At 41.8% G+C, this 17,906-nt stretch overlaps 1 protein-coding gene across 1 annotated transcript in view; it reads right to left on the bottom strand.

Moving 5' to 3' along the window:
* Window positions 1-852: 852 nt before the first annotated feature.
* LOC121871523 (stromal membrane-associated protein 1-like) overlaps window positions 853-17,906 on the bottom strand; it is a 44,733-nt gene continuing 27,679 nt past the window's right edge. Inside the window, exons 6-7 of the mRNA XM_042373943.1 lie at window positions 15,708-15,818; window positions 853-3,900 (exon numbers count right to left, since the gene is read on the bottom strand). Coding sequence (XP_042229877.1) covers window positions 3,676-3,900; window positions 15,708-15,818 — 336 coding nt within the window. The 3' untranslated portion in view covers window positions 853-3,675. The remainder of the gene's footprint in view (window positions 3,901-15,707; window positions 15,819-17,906) is intronic.

Genomic DNA, 17,906 nt, shown 5'->3' with positions numbered 1-17,906 from the left:
AAACTCTTGCTGGGAGGGGGGGGGGGGTGACAGTGACATGTTCGACAGTTAGCGCCAAGGTCTAGTGTAGTATTTATTTGTTTATTTATGTCCTTTAGATCAAGTTTTTGTTTTTTTCTTATAAGATGTCATAGAAGTGACCGGGGAGAATATAATTTACATTGCTGGAATTCTTATAAGATAGTGATTAATTTGAATATAAAAAAGCGATAGTTTGCCATACACAAAAATTTAAGTAATCATTTTGTACATGATTTTGATTACATGTACAGTACAGCTTTGCCCTTAGGACAGTGTGTGCATGTAAATGAGTTTCAATAAATGAATAAAGTTACATATATCGAGCCAAAAATAACAGTTGAAAAACTTTGTAGACACAGCTTGGATGACTAAATTTTAGAATGACCAATAATTTTAATATACAAAATGCAACCTTCTTGATATTTACTCACTGGAAACGAACGTAAACATAGAACAGATTACTGTATTGGTGGACTAGCAGATCAGCTGATGCTCACAACAAAACGTGTTTGTCGTAAGGATTTCGTTAATCAAAGTTTTGTTCATTAACTAAATTGAAGATCTTTATGGGAGCCAATTCATTTCGTTAATCAAACCGTTTGTTAACCGAGGGACCACTGTGTATGTATGTATGTGTGTGTGTGTGTGTATATATATATATATATATATACGTATATATATATAGAGCAAGAGTTTCAGAGTTTCATGCTTATTGTTTGTTGTACAGGTACATTATTTACAATTGTCCAGCCTATGGTGTGTGATGGGGCAAGTTGTGAAGGGTAAAAATTTTTATGGTCAGTGGAAAATATATTTTAAAGGGTCATGTTGGGTTCAAAATTGGAACAATACTTTTTTTTTTTTTGGAATGTGTATTTAGAAAAAGCGAAGGCTAGTACAGTAATCACAAGTGGGTGACTCCATCTGCCTGTTACTCAATGTTGTACTACACCAAAAATGTGGCTGTTAATGGTGGCTTGGGGAGCTCCAATCACTTTCCTGACTGTAGAAGTAATTGTGAGGAGGCCTTCCAAAATTTTTAAGGTGAATTTCTTTATTACATTTTTGTTAAATAATAAAAAAAAATGGTGGCTATAAAAATTGTACAATAAAAGCATTTAAGTAAGAGAACAACAGAACATACAACTATGACAAAACATCATTTGTACATAAAGTTTGCTAGACTTGAAAATGGCTTTGCCGAGAACAATCAACCCCCTGAGAAGATGTTCTTAACATTCATTTTTATTTGAGGTAAACAAAATTATGTTTTTGTATTTAAAGAATTTGGTTCATTTAACAGATATTACTATTTATCCTAATGTCACCCAAACCTCAGACCCTACTGAGAAAATTACCTCACCATTATAAACATCTGCTAATTTTACCTAATTTATAAGGAAAATTCAAGATCTTTCATATTCATATGCAAAGATTACCACGTACATAATAATAATGAGTCCTGACATTCTAGAATGACACTTCAGAGTTCACTACAGTACAATATGTATATACAGTATATAAAATGTATGTTAAGTCAAAAATCCCAGGTTCAATGAGCAACACCTGCCCACCTCTCCCGTCTGAGTGTAAAGGATTCAGCATGTGTCTTAAGGTCTAAAAAAAAAAAAAAAGTACATGCCACCAAATTTGAATTCATTATACATGTTTTAGTTCAAGGGTTCAAAATTGGCCTTAAGTTTGATTTTTGGGAACACACCATGATCATACATACATACATACATACATACATACATACTTACATCCATACAGTACACACACAGATTTCACAAAAATTTTTGTGTAACTGTTGAACCCCACACGACCCTTTAAACTATTTGTACAGTGAAAAAACAAAAACAAAACACAATTCATCATTTTGATACACCAAAAACAAATAACTTTCAACTGTCTATAAGAGTATGGTACAGTATGCTTGTAACTTAATGGAGGAAAAAATTTGAAGGGTGAGCAATGTTTTCCAAGACTTAAAATAATCCAACAAACAATACTAAAACTAACAAATGGAAAGATGACTGATGACAGACTAAAGACCACGGGAAATACCACATCACTATACAGTATGAATAGAAACATGCAGAGGTATAAAAATGCTATAAACAAAGCAGTTATTAATCAATTGTAGCCCATCTATGATGAAACGAAACTTAAAGCCAAGGAAAAAGCAGAGAATTGTTACATCATTTGGAGAGAGCATGGACCAATAATATATATATAATACACACACAGTGGCATGGACTAATAATTCCCTCAATTAGGGATACTTCAGAATGCCCATTTCAAAAGCATAACAGTGATTTTTATTTTTATTAATTTTTTTCAAATTTTTTTCACCATGAAATACTGTAAACATTACAAAATGCCTACTGTACTATTATGACTAATATCTCCTTAAGGCTTCAGTATCTATACTGGAATATCCACAGTGAGATGACCTTATCCCAGCACTCCATCAAATTCACAACACACAACTTTCCCTATTATATATATATATATTACTTTGTTGTCTCACTTCTTCCATTAATATTACTTAACAAAATATAAAACATAATACACCAAAGAGAGCACAACAATATTAATAATGTTCATTTTATGCAATTTTCTAATAATTTCTTCAACAATACTACAGTATTATAGAAAAAAAGTTGTGTATGTAATCCAAAAGAAAAAGTACATCAAAAAAATATTTAGTTTCTTCTCAATTCTTTGACAAAATTCCATAGTAATTTAGTGATGTACCAGACCAGCTGGCTTGTTCTTACAGGTGGTGTCCAGCCTGAGGTTCATGATGATAGGAAACTTGTTTATTATAATGTACTTAAGAATCACATTAGTATCATTCTAAGAATGAATTGGAAATGGCATTCCAACCACAAAAATGTTGCTGATTCTTTTCCGTTTCTTTCACTTATTACAATTGTATAGACTTCTATTGCATATTACTATGGGGCTATAATTTTATATGAGCCCTCACACACTGGATAACAGGGAAGAGACTGTAACAAGTCTCTATTCTTGGATACATTAAATAATAACAAGTGGCAACAATAACTCAATTCAATTATTATTGACTTTCCACCACATCATAGCTCACCCAGCATACACCAGCTGCCTCTGGCACACTGCAGGATGGTTCTGTTGTGGTTGAGTGGCAGTACTCAGGGTGTTCACTATATGTTTAGGTAGAAGGCCCAAAGAGGGTTGGGGAGGCTTGCAATCAAGCTGGCCTTGGTTCTCGACTTATTGTACTGTTAAGCATTAACAAACTGGACAAAATATAGTGATGAAATGACTATAGGTATTTAAATATCAGCTATGGTTAGGCTAATAACCTATCTAGTACAGGTATCAGGTAAACAAATATTGCTTCTGGAACTGTCTGAACCACTGGCCCAGATATCAAAAGAATTGGTTAATATGGGCAGTAGATGAGGGTTTATAATGAAAACCCTGAGTACAGTACTGTATTAGTCTAAAACCCTTTTCTGGTCCCTCCCAAGTCTGCCCATCACAGAGGGTCGCTCTATCACTCACCTGCTACATTGCCTAACCTCTGACAACCATCACAGTCCAATGTGTAGCACCACAGAATCAGGCTGAGGTGATAATACCCTGTCCTAAGTACCACCATAGTTATTGCCACAGTTTTGTGGCCAGGGTGGTGTTATTGGTCCCAAGGCCACTAGTCGTAACTGGACCAGCCACGGGCTGGGGCATACCACCACTAACAGGGCCAGCTGAAACACTGCCAACACTCAATCCTCCCATCATCGCCGTCATGCCTCCTCCTAAACTGTGTGTCTGACCCATCACTGGCTGTTGACCACCCATGCTGAGCCCAGCCATCTGAGATTGTATCTGAAAATTTAACAAGCTTATCATTTAAGGCAGGTAAAAGCCATCACCCACAATGAAATCCAAGAGGCAGTAACATTGGATAATAATTGAAAATGACAATTTCTAAATTTCTCTGAAATCTTGGAGTGAAATAACCACAAGGCCAGTTTGATAAAATCGTTTACTGCGTTCCCTGAAGTGCAGAATAAGGTTTTCTCTTTGTATACCTGCTCTTGGGAATACAGCAATAAATGAGTACACTACTGTGTTTGCTTCTGGAAGACAAACATATTATGTATGCAGTGGAGTTGTGATAATTTGCAAAATACAAATTCATGTTTTTAAATTTGTTGGTACCTCTATTACTACAGGGTACTACTACATTTTTTTGCGGTCAAATATTCATAATTTGCATGGGCTAGTGTTTATTTACAAAAAACCATAAAGGTTATGGAAATATAATTTCAATGCTCTAATTTGACTTGGATATAAAGAAAATACAATATAAAACTACAAATAGGGAAAAACGAAGAGTGGGAAGTGAATTCTGTGTGGGAGAAGTAGGAGGTAGGGTTGATGGATTGCTGGACTGAGACTAGAAAATTTCCCTCCCTCTCCCTCCTACATCATCCCATGACCCCTTTATAATGACAGTATGCAATTTCACCATAATTCCCACACAGTGGAGTTGCAATAATTCATGGGTACCTCTATTACTACCCCCCCCTTTTTTTTAATATTCACAATTTTCAGCTGAGAGGCTGCTGCTACAATGTTTATTTATATAAGAAACCATAAAAGTTGTGGAAATATAATTTCAATGCTCAAATATGACTTAGAAATAAATAAAATAATATATAAAATTATGACGTAAGAAAAATGAAAAGTGGAAAACAAATTCTGTGTTGGAGGTTGGGTGGTGGACTGAGCTTCCCCAACCCCCACTTCCAGAGCACCCACCACCCCTCCAACTTCTTTAATACAACATTATGCAATTTCACCATAATTCCCATATTACTTACCGGGTAGGTTCATTTGATACCATGTTAATAAATACAGGTTGGACCCTGTTAATCCGGCAGCTTTGATGGTTTGGAATGCATACCTATAGTGAATACTAAACCATATGGGGAAAATTAAGATATGTTCCACAACTAATAAAAGTCAACAGAAATGCTATAAAAGTTGTGGAAAAATCATCACAAATATCACAGACTGTACTCAAATTTACTAAGTTAATAATTAAAATTTTTAAGTCTAGTGAGAACTATGGGATGTCTATACTCAAATTAATTTCCATCTTGCAAGAATTCCAACAATGCAAGTTATATTCTGTTAAGTCAAGTTGGTGACATTTATATACAAAAAACATAAACTCCCTCCTCCCTCCTGACCCCTCAACTGATAACTAAGCAACTGGCACCTGGCTGTCAACACCCCACCTCCCCCATCCCCCTCCTCCCAGCCCTTCTGGCAAAAGAGCTGGTGGCTAGGTATAACATTAACATAGCAGCCATTAGTGAGTCCTGGCTCCCAGACAATGGTTGACACACAAAGAGGGGGTCTGGCTATACCTTCTTCTGGAAGGGTAAGCCTGCTGCAGAGAACCACATTTAAGGAGTTGGCTTTGCCATCCGCCAATGCACCCTATATAAGCTAACTGAAATGCACCTCATGACGCTCCAAGTCCCACTGAATCACTCACGTCATACCTTCTTCATCAGTGTATATGCCTCAACACTGGCTGCAGAGGATGACATCAAGGAGGCCTTTTACACCGAACTTGACAGAGTACTAACCTCTATCCCCAGGAAATATAAAGTTGTGCTCCTAGGTGACTTCAATGCCAGAGGTGGCCGAGATGCTGACATTTGACAGGGAATCATAGGGAGAAATGGACTAGGAAAGTGTAATCCAACGACCTACTCCTCCTCAGCAAGTGTGCTGCACACAACCTCACTATCACCAATACCTTGTTTAGGCAGGCTGACAAGTTTAAGGGATCGTGGTAACACCCACGCTCCAAACACTGGCATCTCATTGACTACATCATTGTCAGAGAAAGATAATCGCCGAGATGTCCTAATCACCCAAGCCATGCATGGCCCAGACCACCGCAACACTGATCATCGGCTAATCAGAGCCAAGCATTCACTCCACGTCGCCCCAAAACGGTGAAGGCAGCAAGCCTCCAGAAGAGGTTTTAACACTAAGCGTCTGCAGGATCCAGCGGTAGCACATGCTTTCAGAGAGTAAATCGAACATGGGCTGATATACAACTCGACAAAAACCTGCAGAGACCCTCGGCTAGATCGAAAGAATACACCAGGACTGGTTTGATGAAAATGACACGGAAATCAATGTACTCATCGATGATAAATGTGCTGCTTTAAATGACTGGCAGAGAACAACCCTCAGTCTCGGACCAAAGCTGATACCTTCCGCAAGAAGAAAGCAGCAGCCCAGTGTGAACTTTGCAATCTAAAGACTGATTAGTTTAAAAATAAATCAGCACAAGATGCACGAATTTTTCAATTCCACTAAAAATTTTTATGGGCCAGTCACTCATGGCGCAGCTCCCCTCTGCACATCCGACGGTAACTCCCTAATTAAAGAAGAAGGCATCCTTCAGCAGTGGAGAAAGCACCACCATTCACTGTTCAACAGAAACACAGAAGTGGATGTCCTAACTACCAGGCAGGTCCCTCAGCATCCAGAGCTGACCCACCTCATCTATCTTCCATCCCTGGACGAATTAGCTACTGCCATCAAACAGATGAAAAATAACAGAGCATCAGGGCCTGATGGAATCCCAGCCAAGGTGCATAAAGCAGGAGGACCTCTGCTTACCAGCCGTCTCCACTCTCTTCTGGAGAATATATGAGAAAAGGAGGAAATCCCCCAAGCTCTTAAAGATGCCACCATCATCAATATTTATAAGAACAAAGGAGACTGGTCAGACTGTGGCAACTACCGTGGGATCTTGCTGCTCCCAGAATCTCAATGTGGCTTTAGACCATCACGTTGTACCACTGACGTGATCTTTGCTGCCCGCCAGATACAGGAAAAGTGCAGAGAACAATGTAGTGACCTGTACATGGCCTTCATCGACCTAACCAAGGCCTTCGACTCGGTCAGCAGGGAAGCCCTCTGGCAGACCCTCAGCCGTTTTGGCTGCCCACCAAAATTCACCGCCACTGTGAGACAACTCCACAATAGCATGAACGCCAGTGTCCTGCACATTGGTACCCAGTCTGAGCATCCAAACAGGGGTAAAACAAGGATGTGTACTGGCATAAACTCTCTTTTCCATTTTCTTGGCTGCCTTCCATAAACGTGCCAGTGCCAATTTAGCCACCGGAGTGAACATCCAGTACCAGGTGAAGGGTCTTTTCAAAATAAGACGACTCAAGGCAGGAACAAAAGTGTCGGCAGCTTCCATTACTGAACTTCAGTATGCAGATGACCTCACTCTTGTCGCTCACACTGAATGTGACCTACAGGAGATCCTGAACACCTACGCAGATGCCGATGCACACTTCGGCATTGAGGTGAATGTACGTAAGACTCAGATTCTCTTTCAACCTGTCCCTTGTTCAGCCACACCTCCACCATCCATCCAGCTTAATGGTACTACCCTCTCTAATGTTACCCACTTTCGGTATCTCGGCTCCCACCTGACCATCACCACGAACAACGATGAAGAGATTCAACAGCGAATCAGATGAGCATCTCAAAACTTTGGCAGACTCCGTACCCGTGTCTTTAGCTGTAGGAAGCTTAAATTATCTACAAAGTTGCACGTTTATCGAGCAGTGGTCCTCCCCACCCTGATACATGGCAGCGAGACATGGGTCACATACAGGAGGCACCTCAAGGCACTTGAAAACTTTCACCAACGTAGTCTACCTTTTATCCACCAAGTTTGCTGGGAAGACAAAAGAACAAATGCAAGTATTCTCGCTGACACCAACTGTAGGAGCACTGAGGCTACCATTATGCTAGAACATCTACATTAGACTGGCCATGTTACCCGCATGGACGACAATAGGCTGCCAAAGCAGCTACTTTACAGTCACCTAACGAATAGTAAACTTAACGCTGGAAGGCAACTAAAATGGTATAAGGATAGTCTCAAAACAAACCTGAAAAATTGCCAAATCGGCCCCCTCACCTGGAAGACGATTAATCCACATCATAACGCTTGGAGGAGCACCACACGAGAAGGTGTCAATACTTGTGAGGGTCCAGTGTACAATAAACGTGTGCCATAGCACTAACACTTAGTCATAAAGAGGTCCAGTAAGCCTGGGCTAGATTTATGCTAATGTAAGTTGTATTGGTATTAGTAATTTTATGCATTATTTTGCCTTCTTTTAACCTCGGCTTCAATCATTCAGAATTTTCGCTAATCCGGAACTGGACTGGTCCCAAGCTTCCTGGATCGGTGAGGTCCAGCCTGTATTATAGTAAAGTACACCAGTACCTCAAAATATACGAGTTTAACTCTCACGAATTCGACTATCCGCCATGATGTGACATCATTGCATCCTGCGAAGCTGTTCTCTAGTGCCAGTCTCATCTGAGAGAAATTCTAATGTTAATTATAACTGTTATGGTTCCCACAAGGTCATTTACTGGTGGTAGTGCATCTGGTGCAAAGAGAGTGGATTAAGTCATAACTCTGACACAGAAAATTTAAGTGGTAGATAAACTTGATAGCAGCATGCATGTGTCAGCAGTTGGCCATGCATTTGAAGTGAATGAGTCAACTGTTCGTTCCAAAAAGATGAAAGGCAAGGAAATTAGAAGTAGTGTTGCTCATAGTGCACCAGTGCTAAAGTTACACATCAGATCTGTGATAAAGGTATAGAGAAGATGGGGAAGGCACTAAGTGGATGGATTAAGGACAGGAGTCAGGTGTACCAAAAATTTAACAAATATAATTTACAACAATGACCATCAATGGAATTAAGCATCAAAATTTAGTGGAATAAAGAGAATGTTTTACAACCTTATCAAGAAATTTATAAAGAACTAATAAACAAAGCCAAACAATTGCCAATAACACTGACTTTAATCCCAAGGTCCAACCCCTCCCCCCTCCCTCCACTCCCGTCTTTCTCCTCACCAACTAACCCAGCATCGTCTGCCTTACTCACCTGCCAGCCCTTTATCAGGCATTCTGGATGATCCCAATCCAGAGGTCTTAACCCATAAAAGGTTACATTATTATACATACATGATAACCCCCACCCCCCACTGATCAGGAAAAGTCTAATTTCTGTTTTATGCCCCCCCCCCCCAAAAAAAACTAAATGACCTTAGCAAAGAAATATTAGTAAAAATGGCAACTCGCTTCGTTTAAAAGTTCTACTTGGCATTTAAATCCTGGGCTGGTGCAGTATTGCTAAGCCTACTGGCTCCCAGTCCTGTCACATTACTTCCAGTCGGTCCTGCATCCAAGTACAGTACTACGTATATAAAAAAATAAATAAAAAATTCAGGCAAAAAATAAAAAATAAATACCTACATAAAATAATCTCAATGTAGCAGCATAAAAAATGTACTGTACCTAAAAGAGATTTATGCAATAAACATATGGATGTTTTTTATTACAAGCGGCAACACTGCACACTCAAGGTCAGGGGAGGTAATTTGCGTCCCTCACGGTTTTTTTTCTTTACATTTTCACTAATATTATTCACTTATATTGTACTTAGATTATTATGGCAATAGGTAGTGTAGGAGGGAGGAAGCAGTGTAGGAGGGAGGAAGAAGTGTGGGAGGGAGGGAGGAAGAAGTGTGGGAGGGAGGAAGAAGTGTGGGAGGGAGGAAGAAGTGTGGGAGGGAGGAAGAAGTGTGGGAGGAAGGAAGGTGTCTGGGAGGAAGGAAGTATGTGGGAGAAAGGGAGCAGTGTGGGAGGGAGGGAGCAGTGTGGGAGGGAGGGAGCAGTGTAGGAGGAAGGAAGGAGTATGGGAGGGAGGGAGCTAGTGTGGGAGGGAGGAAGCTAGTGTGGGAGGGAGGGAAGAAGGAGTGTGGGGAGGTGTAACCATACAGTGGGACTGGGAGTGGTAGGGGCAGGTGAAGTGGAGGGAGTACTGGACGTTGCTGGAGATGGGGAGGGCAGCAACCCTCTCTCCTCCATTTGCCACTCATCGTCACTTTCCTTTTGTTCAAACATGTAGTCTGGGTCACTATCATTATCATCACCTTCAATATCACTATCAATACATGCCTCTCTGTCAATACCATGTTCATCTTCACCCCTACCAAATGTTTCAGAGTATATCTCATCCTGATCGAGTTACATTCACGTGCCATGGCTATCGAGACTCTACTGCATAGGTAGTAGGCAGCTATCAAACAGGGAGGTGCTGCCGCCTGGGAAGATATTGGAAGCATATGTTTTGTTTAATGGTAGATCCTGTTGCCATATGTGACCAAGTCCCAGGTTGTTGATCTGACTTTCTGCCTCATTTACACACAATTGCAGTCATAATTGTTTATCTTACTTTTGACAACACAACATACATACTGTATATCATTTCTCACTCTTCACTTTTTTTCAGTTTTGTATTTATGGTTCTTTATTATTATTATTATTATAATAGTTTTACCCCCCCCCCTCCCGACACAACCACACGCGCGCGTATGCCCCTACTACTCGGACACCGCAGGCCAGGCCGTCACCTCTGTGCCCCATACGCTTAAGATCTAGTTTCTTCGTCCGTATGGGCCCAATAGCAGAGGTCGGAGGCGGAAGTATCTGTCGCCCAAGGTGCTGGTCACTATGCCTGGCAACATTCTTTGCTGCGTCTGTGCTAGCCCGAACCAAAAGTGCACAAATTGTTTTTGTGCGAGAAACAACCGACCATGTGTGGATTGCAGGAAGCTAGACCAGTGTCGGAACCCACATCGCAGGGAGCCGACACAGGCGGCCACAGCGGATATCGCCGGGACCCAACCACCCGATGATATCCGAAATGATAGCAGTGAGTCCACTCAACCCGAAAATGTAGTACTAATAAATGCTGCTCCCTCAGTAGCAGGTGTCCACGAGGAGAATGAGAGACAGCCGCCTCAGTGGAATGGCATGTCGATGGAAAATGCAGGCGTATGAGTCAAAGAAACCTACTCAGAAATTGTCAAGTGGTCGCCTGCTAACTTATTTGAACCACCCAAATGTGTGGCCACCAAAGAAATGATTCGGGAGATGACTCGCTTCATGACTGATTACACTCAGGACCGCTTCCTCGCCCCCCTAGCTCTTCAAATACTGGCAATAATACCACATCTATTTTGTCAGAGGACACACACAAAGGCTAAGCACAAAGAAAATGTGGCAGCAATGAAGAGAAGATTGACAATGTGGCAGACTGGGGCCCTAGATGATCTCCTATGTGAAGCAAGAACACTGCAGGAGAGACTAAAATCTACGGGTGACGGAAAGCAAAACACCGATGACGTGGCAAGAAAATTTGGAAACAAAATGCGTGTGGGAAAAGTGTCTCTCGCGGTAAGATCTCTCACACAGGAATCCTCCGGTGGGGTGATGCCAATAAACAGAGAGACATTAAAACTATTGAAAGAGAAACATCCCCCTGCAAGCGAAGATGAAGGCATCAGGTTCCAGGGTGACTATATCCCACCAAATGCTGTCCTGTTCGAGAAAATAACAGGAGAGATGGTGTGGAAAAAGGCACTGAAGACTCGAGGAGGAGCCGGCCCTTCAGGTCTGGATGCAAACGGTTGGAGAGTCATCCTCAGCACAAACAAGTTTGGCCCTGTAGCAAGCGATCTCTGCACTGCCATTGCCGCCCTTGCAAGAAAGCTTGCATCCTCATGCTGCCATCACCTCCAGGCCCTGACGGCCTGCCGCCTTATTCCTCTGGAAAAGAAACCAGGATGTAGACCTATAGGGGTGGGGGAAGTGCTGAGGCGGATCATCAGAAAGTGCATAATGGAGGTGGTAAAGGACGATGTCAGGGCAGCAGCAGGGAACCTACAAGTCTGTGCTGGTCACCAGGCTGGTGGGGAGGCTGCCATTCACGCCATGAGATTGATATTTGAGCAGCGTGATTGTGAGGCCGTTCTCCTGGTGGATGCTTCAAACGCATTCAACATACTTAACCGCAAGGCTGCACTGCACAACATCAAGATCGAGTGTCCTAGCTTTGCGATGTATGTTGAAAATTCGTATAGGAATCCTTCAGACCTCTACATAGTAAACAACAAGGCTCTACGAGGTGATACCATCCTACAGTCGACCGAGGGAACAACACAGGGTGACCCCGTTGCAATGGCAATGTATGCAATTGGCCTATCAGTGCTCCAACAAGAAATAAAATTTGAAACAACTGGGGTCAAACAAGTGGCATATGCTGATGACCTTACAGGAGCAGGAAAAGTGGAGTGCATCAAAAAGTGGTGGGACCTGGTAACATCGCGAGGTCCACAAATAGGGTACCACCCAAACGCTAGCAAGTCCTTCCTCATCGTGAAGCCAGAACATTATGAACGGGCTTTGGAGGTTTTTGGCGGAAGTGAGGTCAAAATAACTAAGGACGGCCAAAGCCATCTAGGCGCTGTAATTGGCACTACGGACTTCAAGACCGAGTACGTAGCGGGAAAGGTGAATGAGTGGGTTAGCGAAATCCAAGCTCTATCTGAGATTGCTAACACAGAGCCACATGCGGCCTTTGCAGCATTCATCCATGGAGTCAAGCATCGCTGGAACTACCTGATGCGTACCATCCCTGAGATCGGACCCCTCCTCCACCCTCTGGAAGAAGCTATCAGTGTCAAGTTCATTCCCAAACTAGTGAAACACCCTGACTTAACCCCAGCAGAAAGAACACTTCTTGCACTTCCACCAAGACTGGGAGGGATGGGACTAACTAATCCAGAGGAGATTGCTGACACTGAACATCAAAATTCACTTAAGCTCACGGCAGCCCTCACTGACCACATAATAGCCCAGAATGCAACAGGGGAAGTGGACACCAGCGAAGTAAATAAGATCCGTAGGGCCATTACAACAGATCGGAAGCACTGCCAAAATGACATGTTGCAGCAACTATTGCTGCAGGTTCCAGAAAATTTGACAAAAAAAGTAGCTATAGCGCAGGAGGTGGGCGCCTCGAACTGGTTAACTACGTTACCAATAAGAGCAAATGGTTTCAGCCTTAACAAACAAGAATTTACAGATGCCATTGCTCTAAGATACGGTTGGCCAGTGGATGGTTTGCCCTCCCAATGCGTGTGTGGCTCTTCCTTTGACGGCGATCACGCCATGGTCTGCAAGAAGGGGGGGCTTCATATGCATGAGGCATGATGAGGTAAGGGATCTCACAGCAAATATGTTGAAGGAAATCTGCCGGGACGTCATGGTAGAACCGACCCTCCTTCCACTGGATGGTGAGATCTTCCAACACAGGACTTCAAACACATCTAACGATGCCCGTGTGGACGTCAGTGCTCGAGGATTCTGGACGCGGGGACAGCGAGCTTTCTTCGACATCAGGATTTTTGATCCCATGGCCACTTGTCACCGTAACCTAGCTCTCGATGCTGCACATAGGAGGAACGAGAACGACAAGAGAAGGGCGTATGGGGAGAGAATTCAAAACGTTGATCAAGGCAGCTTCACTCCTCTAGTGTTCACAACCTCTGGTGGGATGGGCCCAAGTGCAAGATGTTTCTACGCCAGACTCGCGGAGTTGATCTCCGAACAGAAGCAGCAGCCCAGAAGTTATGTTACAGCCTGGATGAGATGTCGACTGTCCTTCTCTCTCCTTCGGTCGGCTTTGCTCTGCCTCAGGGGAACGAGAGCTTCTGCCCCTACTCCGACAACTGCTGCAGATATTGACTATGAGGCTACAGTCACTGAATGCCGCATAGATCTGCGGCTCAACTAATTTAACACAGATAGGATAGCTTATTATGTATTAGGATATTTAATATTAAGGTAAATAAATGGTGGCGAAGGTGTGGCTATTGGGGGAGGCTGGAGGCCACGTTAAAAAAAAAAAGTAGTAGTAGTAGTAATAATAATAATAATAAAAAATGGCGTGGCCTTGATTGTGGAAGAAGACGGAGGGGGTTACAGAAGGAGTAGTAATATCTTCATTATCATTACGGAGGCTTCTATGGCAGCCATTTTGAAGTAAGAAAAATACACTTTATATATATAAGCAACACTGCTAATTATTTTGCTCCCGTAATGTTGATATTACGCTTTTGACTGGGATAAGTTATATCTTCTTCCCAGTCATAAGTTTGTTCCAGGAAAACCTAATATTCAGTATTAATGAATGTTTCATTCACAGCGTTGCGTGTGAGGCATGCATCCGTGTGTGCGATGATGGCGCAATGGTGGTGGTACGGTATGGGCCGTGTGAGGCAGGCATCAGATAACGTGTCAAGGATACTGCAATCCAGTTGACTTCCGTAACACCACACCACATTTACTTGCTCTCTTTAATTTTTATAAACACATAATAAAAATGTATAAAGTAACTGTACATACCTGTGTAGTATTTAGACAGCTTAAATATTTTTTTACAAAATCTTATAATTATTTTTTTCCTTAATTTACAGAACAATAAAATATTATAGATAGGGTATTAAAGAATTTTATTTCAAATTCTATATTCACAGGTGCCCCAGAAACCTATCCTTCGCGAATGTTGTGGTACTAGTGTAATAAATTTTAATGAAAAAATCTTACTCGACCCCAGATGAGTTATTGCGTGGTATTAACTTCCTGGTGCTTTATTGACAGTGTGGTCACTACCAACTGGCCTTTGGCCCTCTCCATGGTGTATTGGTGTGACCCACATGATGATTATAAAAAGGAAAGAAGCTAACAGTATTTTTGGCCACTGGAACCTATTTATTTCCATTTAAATCATGGGTTCAGTACCAGACGACATTGTGAATTATAATTAAATTGATTTAAATACAAATAATTAGTTTGGTTCCAAAGGCCCCAAAATACCCACAAGTTGTTCCAAACCACCTTTAATAAACATTAAATATCATACATAATGCATAAAGAATACAGTAACACAAAGATACTGTACAGTATTGTACAAAAGGTACACGGAGTTCTATTTTATATAAACAGCTTCTTTCCTTCTCATTAATCATCCTCTGGGTGACACCAATACACAAACATTGAGACAAGCAGATGCCGGGACTTGCTGGCTGGTCACTGCTGTTCATGCTACATAAACGAAGCACTAGGAATTTAATACAACTCAATAACTCATCTGGGGATGTATGTGGAAATTTTTTATTTTTTTATTTTTTATTTTTTTTTGTGTGGGGGGGGGGGGTTGATTCATAATTTTACGATAATGTTTTATTAACCCGGCACCAAAGAACCTAAATATGGTAATACAGGAATAATAGTGAAATTGCATACTGTCGTTATAAAATGGCCGGGGTGGAGAATTTCCATTGAGTTCAGCCAGCCACCTGCCCTATCTCCCTCACACAGAATTCACTTAAGGTTTTCAGTTATGCCAGTAAGAAAAATCACCATAAAATCTCAGTTGCAGTAGAAATAAAACTGAAGAAATCTGCAACATGTTGTGAAGCAATAGACTTATTAGCTCCCAGTACTACAGTTTCTTTCTTACACATTCTTAAGGACTATAACTGCTTGTGGGGCAGAAGGCCACCCTTCATGTTTTTGATACATCGGCCTTAAATTGAAGGCTTCCTCGGGGTATAAACCCTCAAACCTTCAGCAGGTATATTTACATGTCATCCTAGACAAGCTTAGGTTATAAAAGAACTCATAAACAAAGATATTGTACCTGAGCAAACGGGTTTGCAGCAGAGAGCTGTATTGATGGGGGAACAGCCTGTGGCATTCCATTGGCAAAAAATGGGTTAGGTATGCCTGCTCCACCTCCTGCCACACCACCCTGCAACAAAATAGGTACTGTACTGTACACACATTGAACTGATGAGACACATTAAATCCATAAGTGGTTAGATTAACTTTGAATAGTTACATATGAAATTTGAGTGGGTTATGTATGTAATTTGAGTGGGTTATGTATGTAATTTGAGTGGGTTATGTATGTAATTTGAGTGGGTTATGTGTGTAATTTGAGTGGGTTATGTGTGTAATTTGAGTGGGTCATGTATGTAATTTGAGTGGGTTATGTATGTAATTTGAGTGGGCTGTGTATGTAATTTGAGTGGGTTATGTATGTAATTTGAGTGGGTTATGTATGTAATTTGAGTGGGTTATGTATGTAATTTGAGTGGGTTATGTATGTAATTTGAGTGGGTTATGTATGTAATTTGAGTGGGTTATGTATGTGAATTGAGTGGGTTATGTATGTAATTTGAGTGGGTTGTGTGTAATTTGAGTGAGTTGTGTGTGTAATTTGAGTGGGTTGTGTGTGTGTAATTTGAGTGGGTTATGCGTGTAATTTGAGTGGGTTGTGCGTGTAATTTGAGTGGGTTGTGTGTGTAATTTGAGTGGGTTGTGTGTGTAATTTGAGTGGGTTGTGTGTAATTTGAGTGGGTTGTGTAATTTGAGTGGGTTGTGTGTAATTTGAGTGGGTTGTGTGTATAATTTGAGTGGGTTGTGTGTAATAATAATATATATATATATATGTAATTAAGTTTATTAGAAAGGCTTGAAAACTGAAAATATAGTTGAATTACAAATAATACAAGTAACATATGTGACACAAATAAGACATATAATAACTAGGTAGAGCTCAAACTACAGTTCATTTCAACATAGTGACAGTGTAAGGCAGTGTTTGCACAGGAGTGAATACTGATTTATTACAAGTTATTGATAAAATGGTTGGGACTGGGCTGTTCTTATAGCGATCAGTTAGGTGCATTATGGGCTGGATCTTGGTTGAGGTGTCGAACAGCAATTCTCACAAGGGATCTCAGGTGGTAGTAGGAGCCGATATGGGGATGGTGTAGAAGCTTCTTACCAAATTTGCAGATGAGGGTCGTGGTGATGGTCAGTGAGAGTCAGAAAGGGTCAGTGTGTTGGCTTCTTGATATGTGGAGTAGGAAGGAGAGAATAATCTTATGCCCTCTTTTTTCTAGGTAGAGAGGTGTGTGTGTGTGTGTGTGTGTGTGTGTGTGTGTGTGTGTGTGTGTGTGTGTGTGTGTGTGTGTGTGTGTGTGTGTGTGTGTGTGTGTGTGTGTGTGTGTGTGTGTGTGTGTGTGTGTGTGTGTGTGTGTGTGTGTGTGTGTGTGTGTGTGTGTGTGTGTGTGTGTGTGTGTGTGTGTGTGTGTGTGTGTGTGTGTGTGTGTGTGTGTGTGTGTGTGTGTGTGTGTGTGTGTGTGTGTGTGTGTGTGTGTGTGTGTGTGTGTGTGTGTGTGTGTGTGTGTGTGTGTGTGTGTGTGTGTGTGTGTGTGTGTGTGTGTGTGTGTGTGTGTGTGTGTGTGTGTGTGTGTGTGTGTGTGTGTGTGTGTGTGTGTGTGTGTGTGTGTGTGTGTGTGTGTGTGTGTGTGTGTGTGTGTGTGTGTGTGTGTGTGTGTGTGTGTGTGTGTGTGTGTGTGTGTGTGTGTGTGTGTGTGTGTGTGTGTGTGTGTGTGTGTGTGTGTGTGTGTGTGTGTGTGTGTGTGTGTGTGTGTGTGTGTGTGTGTGTGTGTGTGTGTGTGTGTGTGTGTGTGTGTGTGTGTGTGTGTGTGTGTGTGTGTGTGTGTGTGTGTGTGTGTGTGTGTGTGTGTGTGTGTGTGTGTGTGTGTGTGTGTGTGTGTGTGTGTGTGTGTGTGTGTGTGTGTGTGTGTGTGTGTGTGTGTGTGTGTGTGTGTGTGTGTGTGTGTGTGTGTGTGTGTGTGTGTGTGTGTGTGTGTGTGTGTGTGTGTGTGTGTGTGTGTGTGTGTGTGTGTGTGTGTGTGTGTGTGTGTGTGTGTGTGTGTGTGTGTGTGTGTGTGTGTGTGTGTGTGTGTGTGTGTGTGTGTGTGTGTGTGTGTGGGTTATATATATATTATTAGGGGGGCAGTGAAATTTGCTCAAAAGCTGCACT

Source organism: Homarus americanus, unplaced genomic scaffold (assembly GCF_018991925.1).
Source record: "Homarus americanus isolate GMGI-L3 unplaced genomic scaffold, GMGI_Hamer_2.0 scaffold45698, whole genome shotgun sequence".
NCBI classification, from domain to species: Eukaryota; Metazoa; Arthropoda; class Malacostraca; order Decapoda; family Nephropidae; genus Homarus; species Homarus americanus.
The sequence above is the reverse complement of the archived record's forward strand: the minus strand, read 5'-3'. Positions and strand labels throughout refer to the sequence as shown.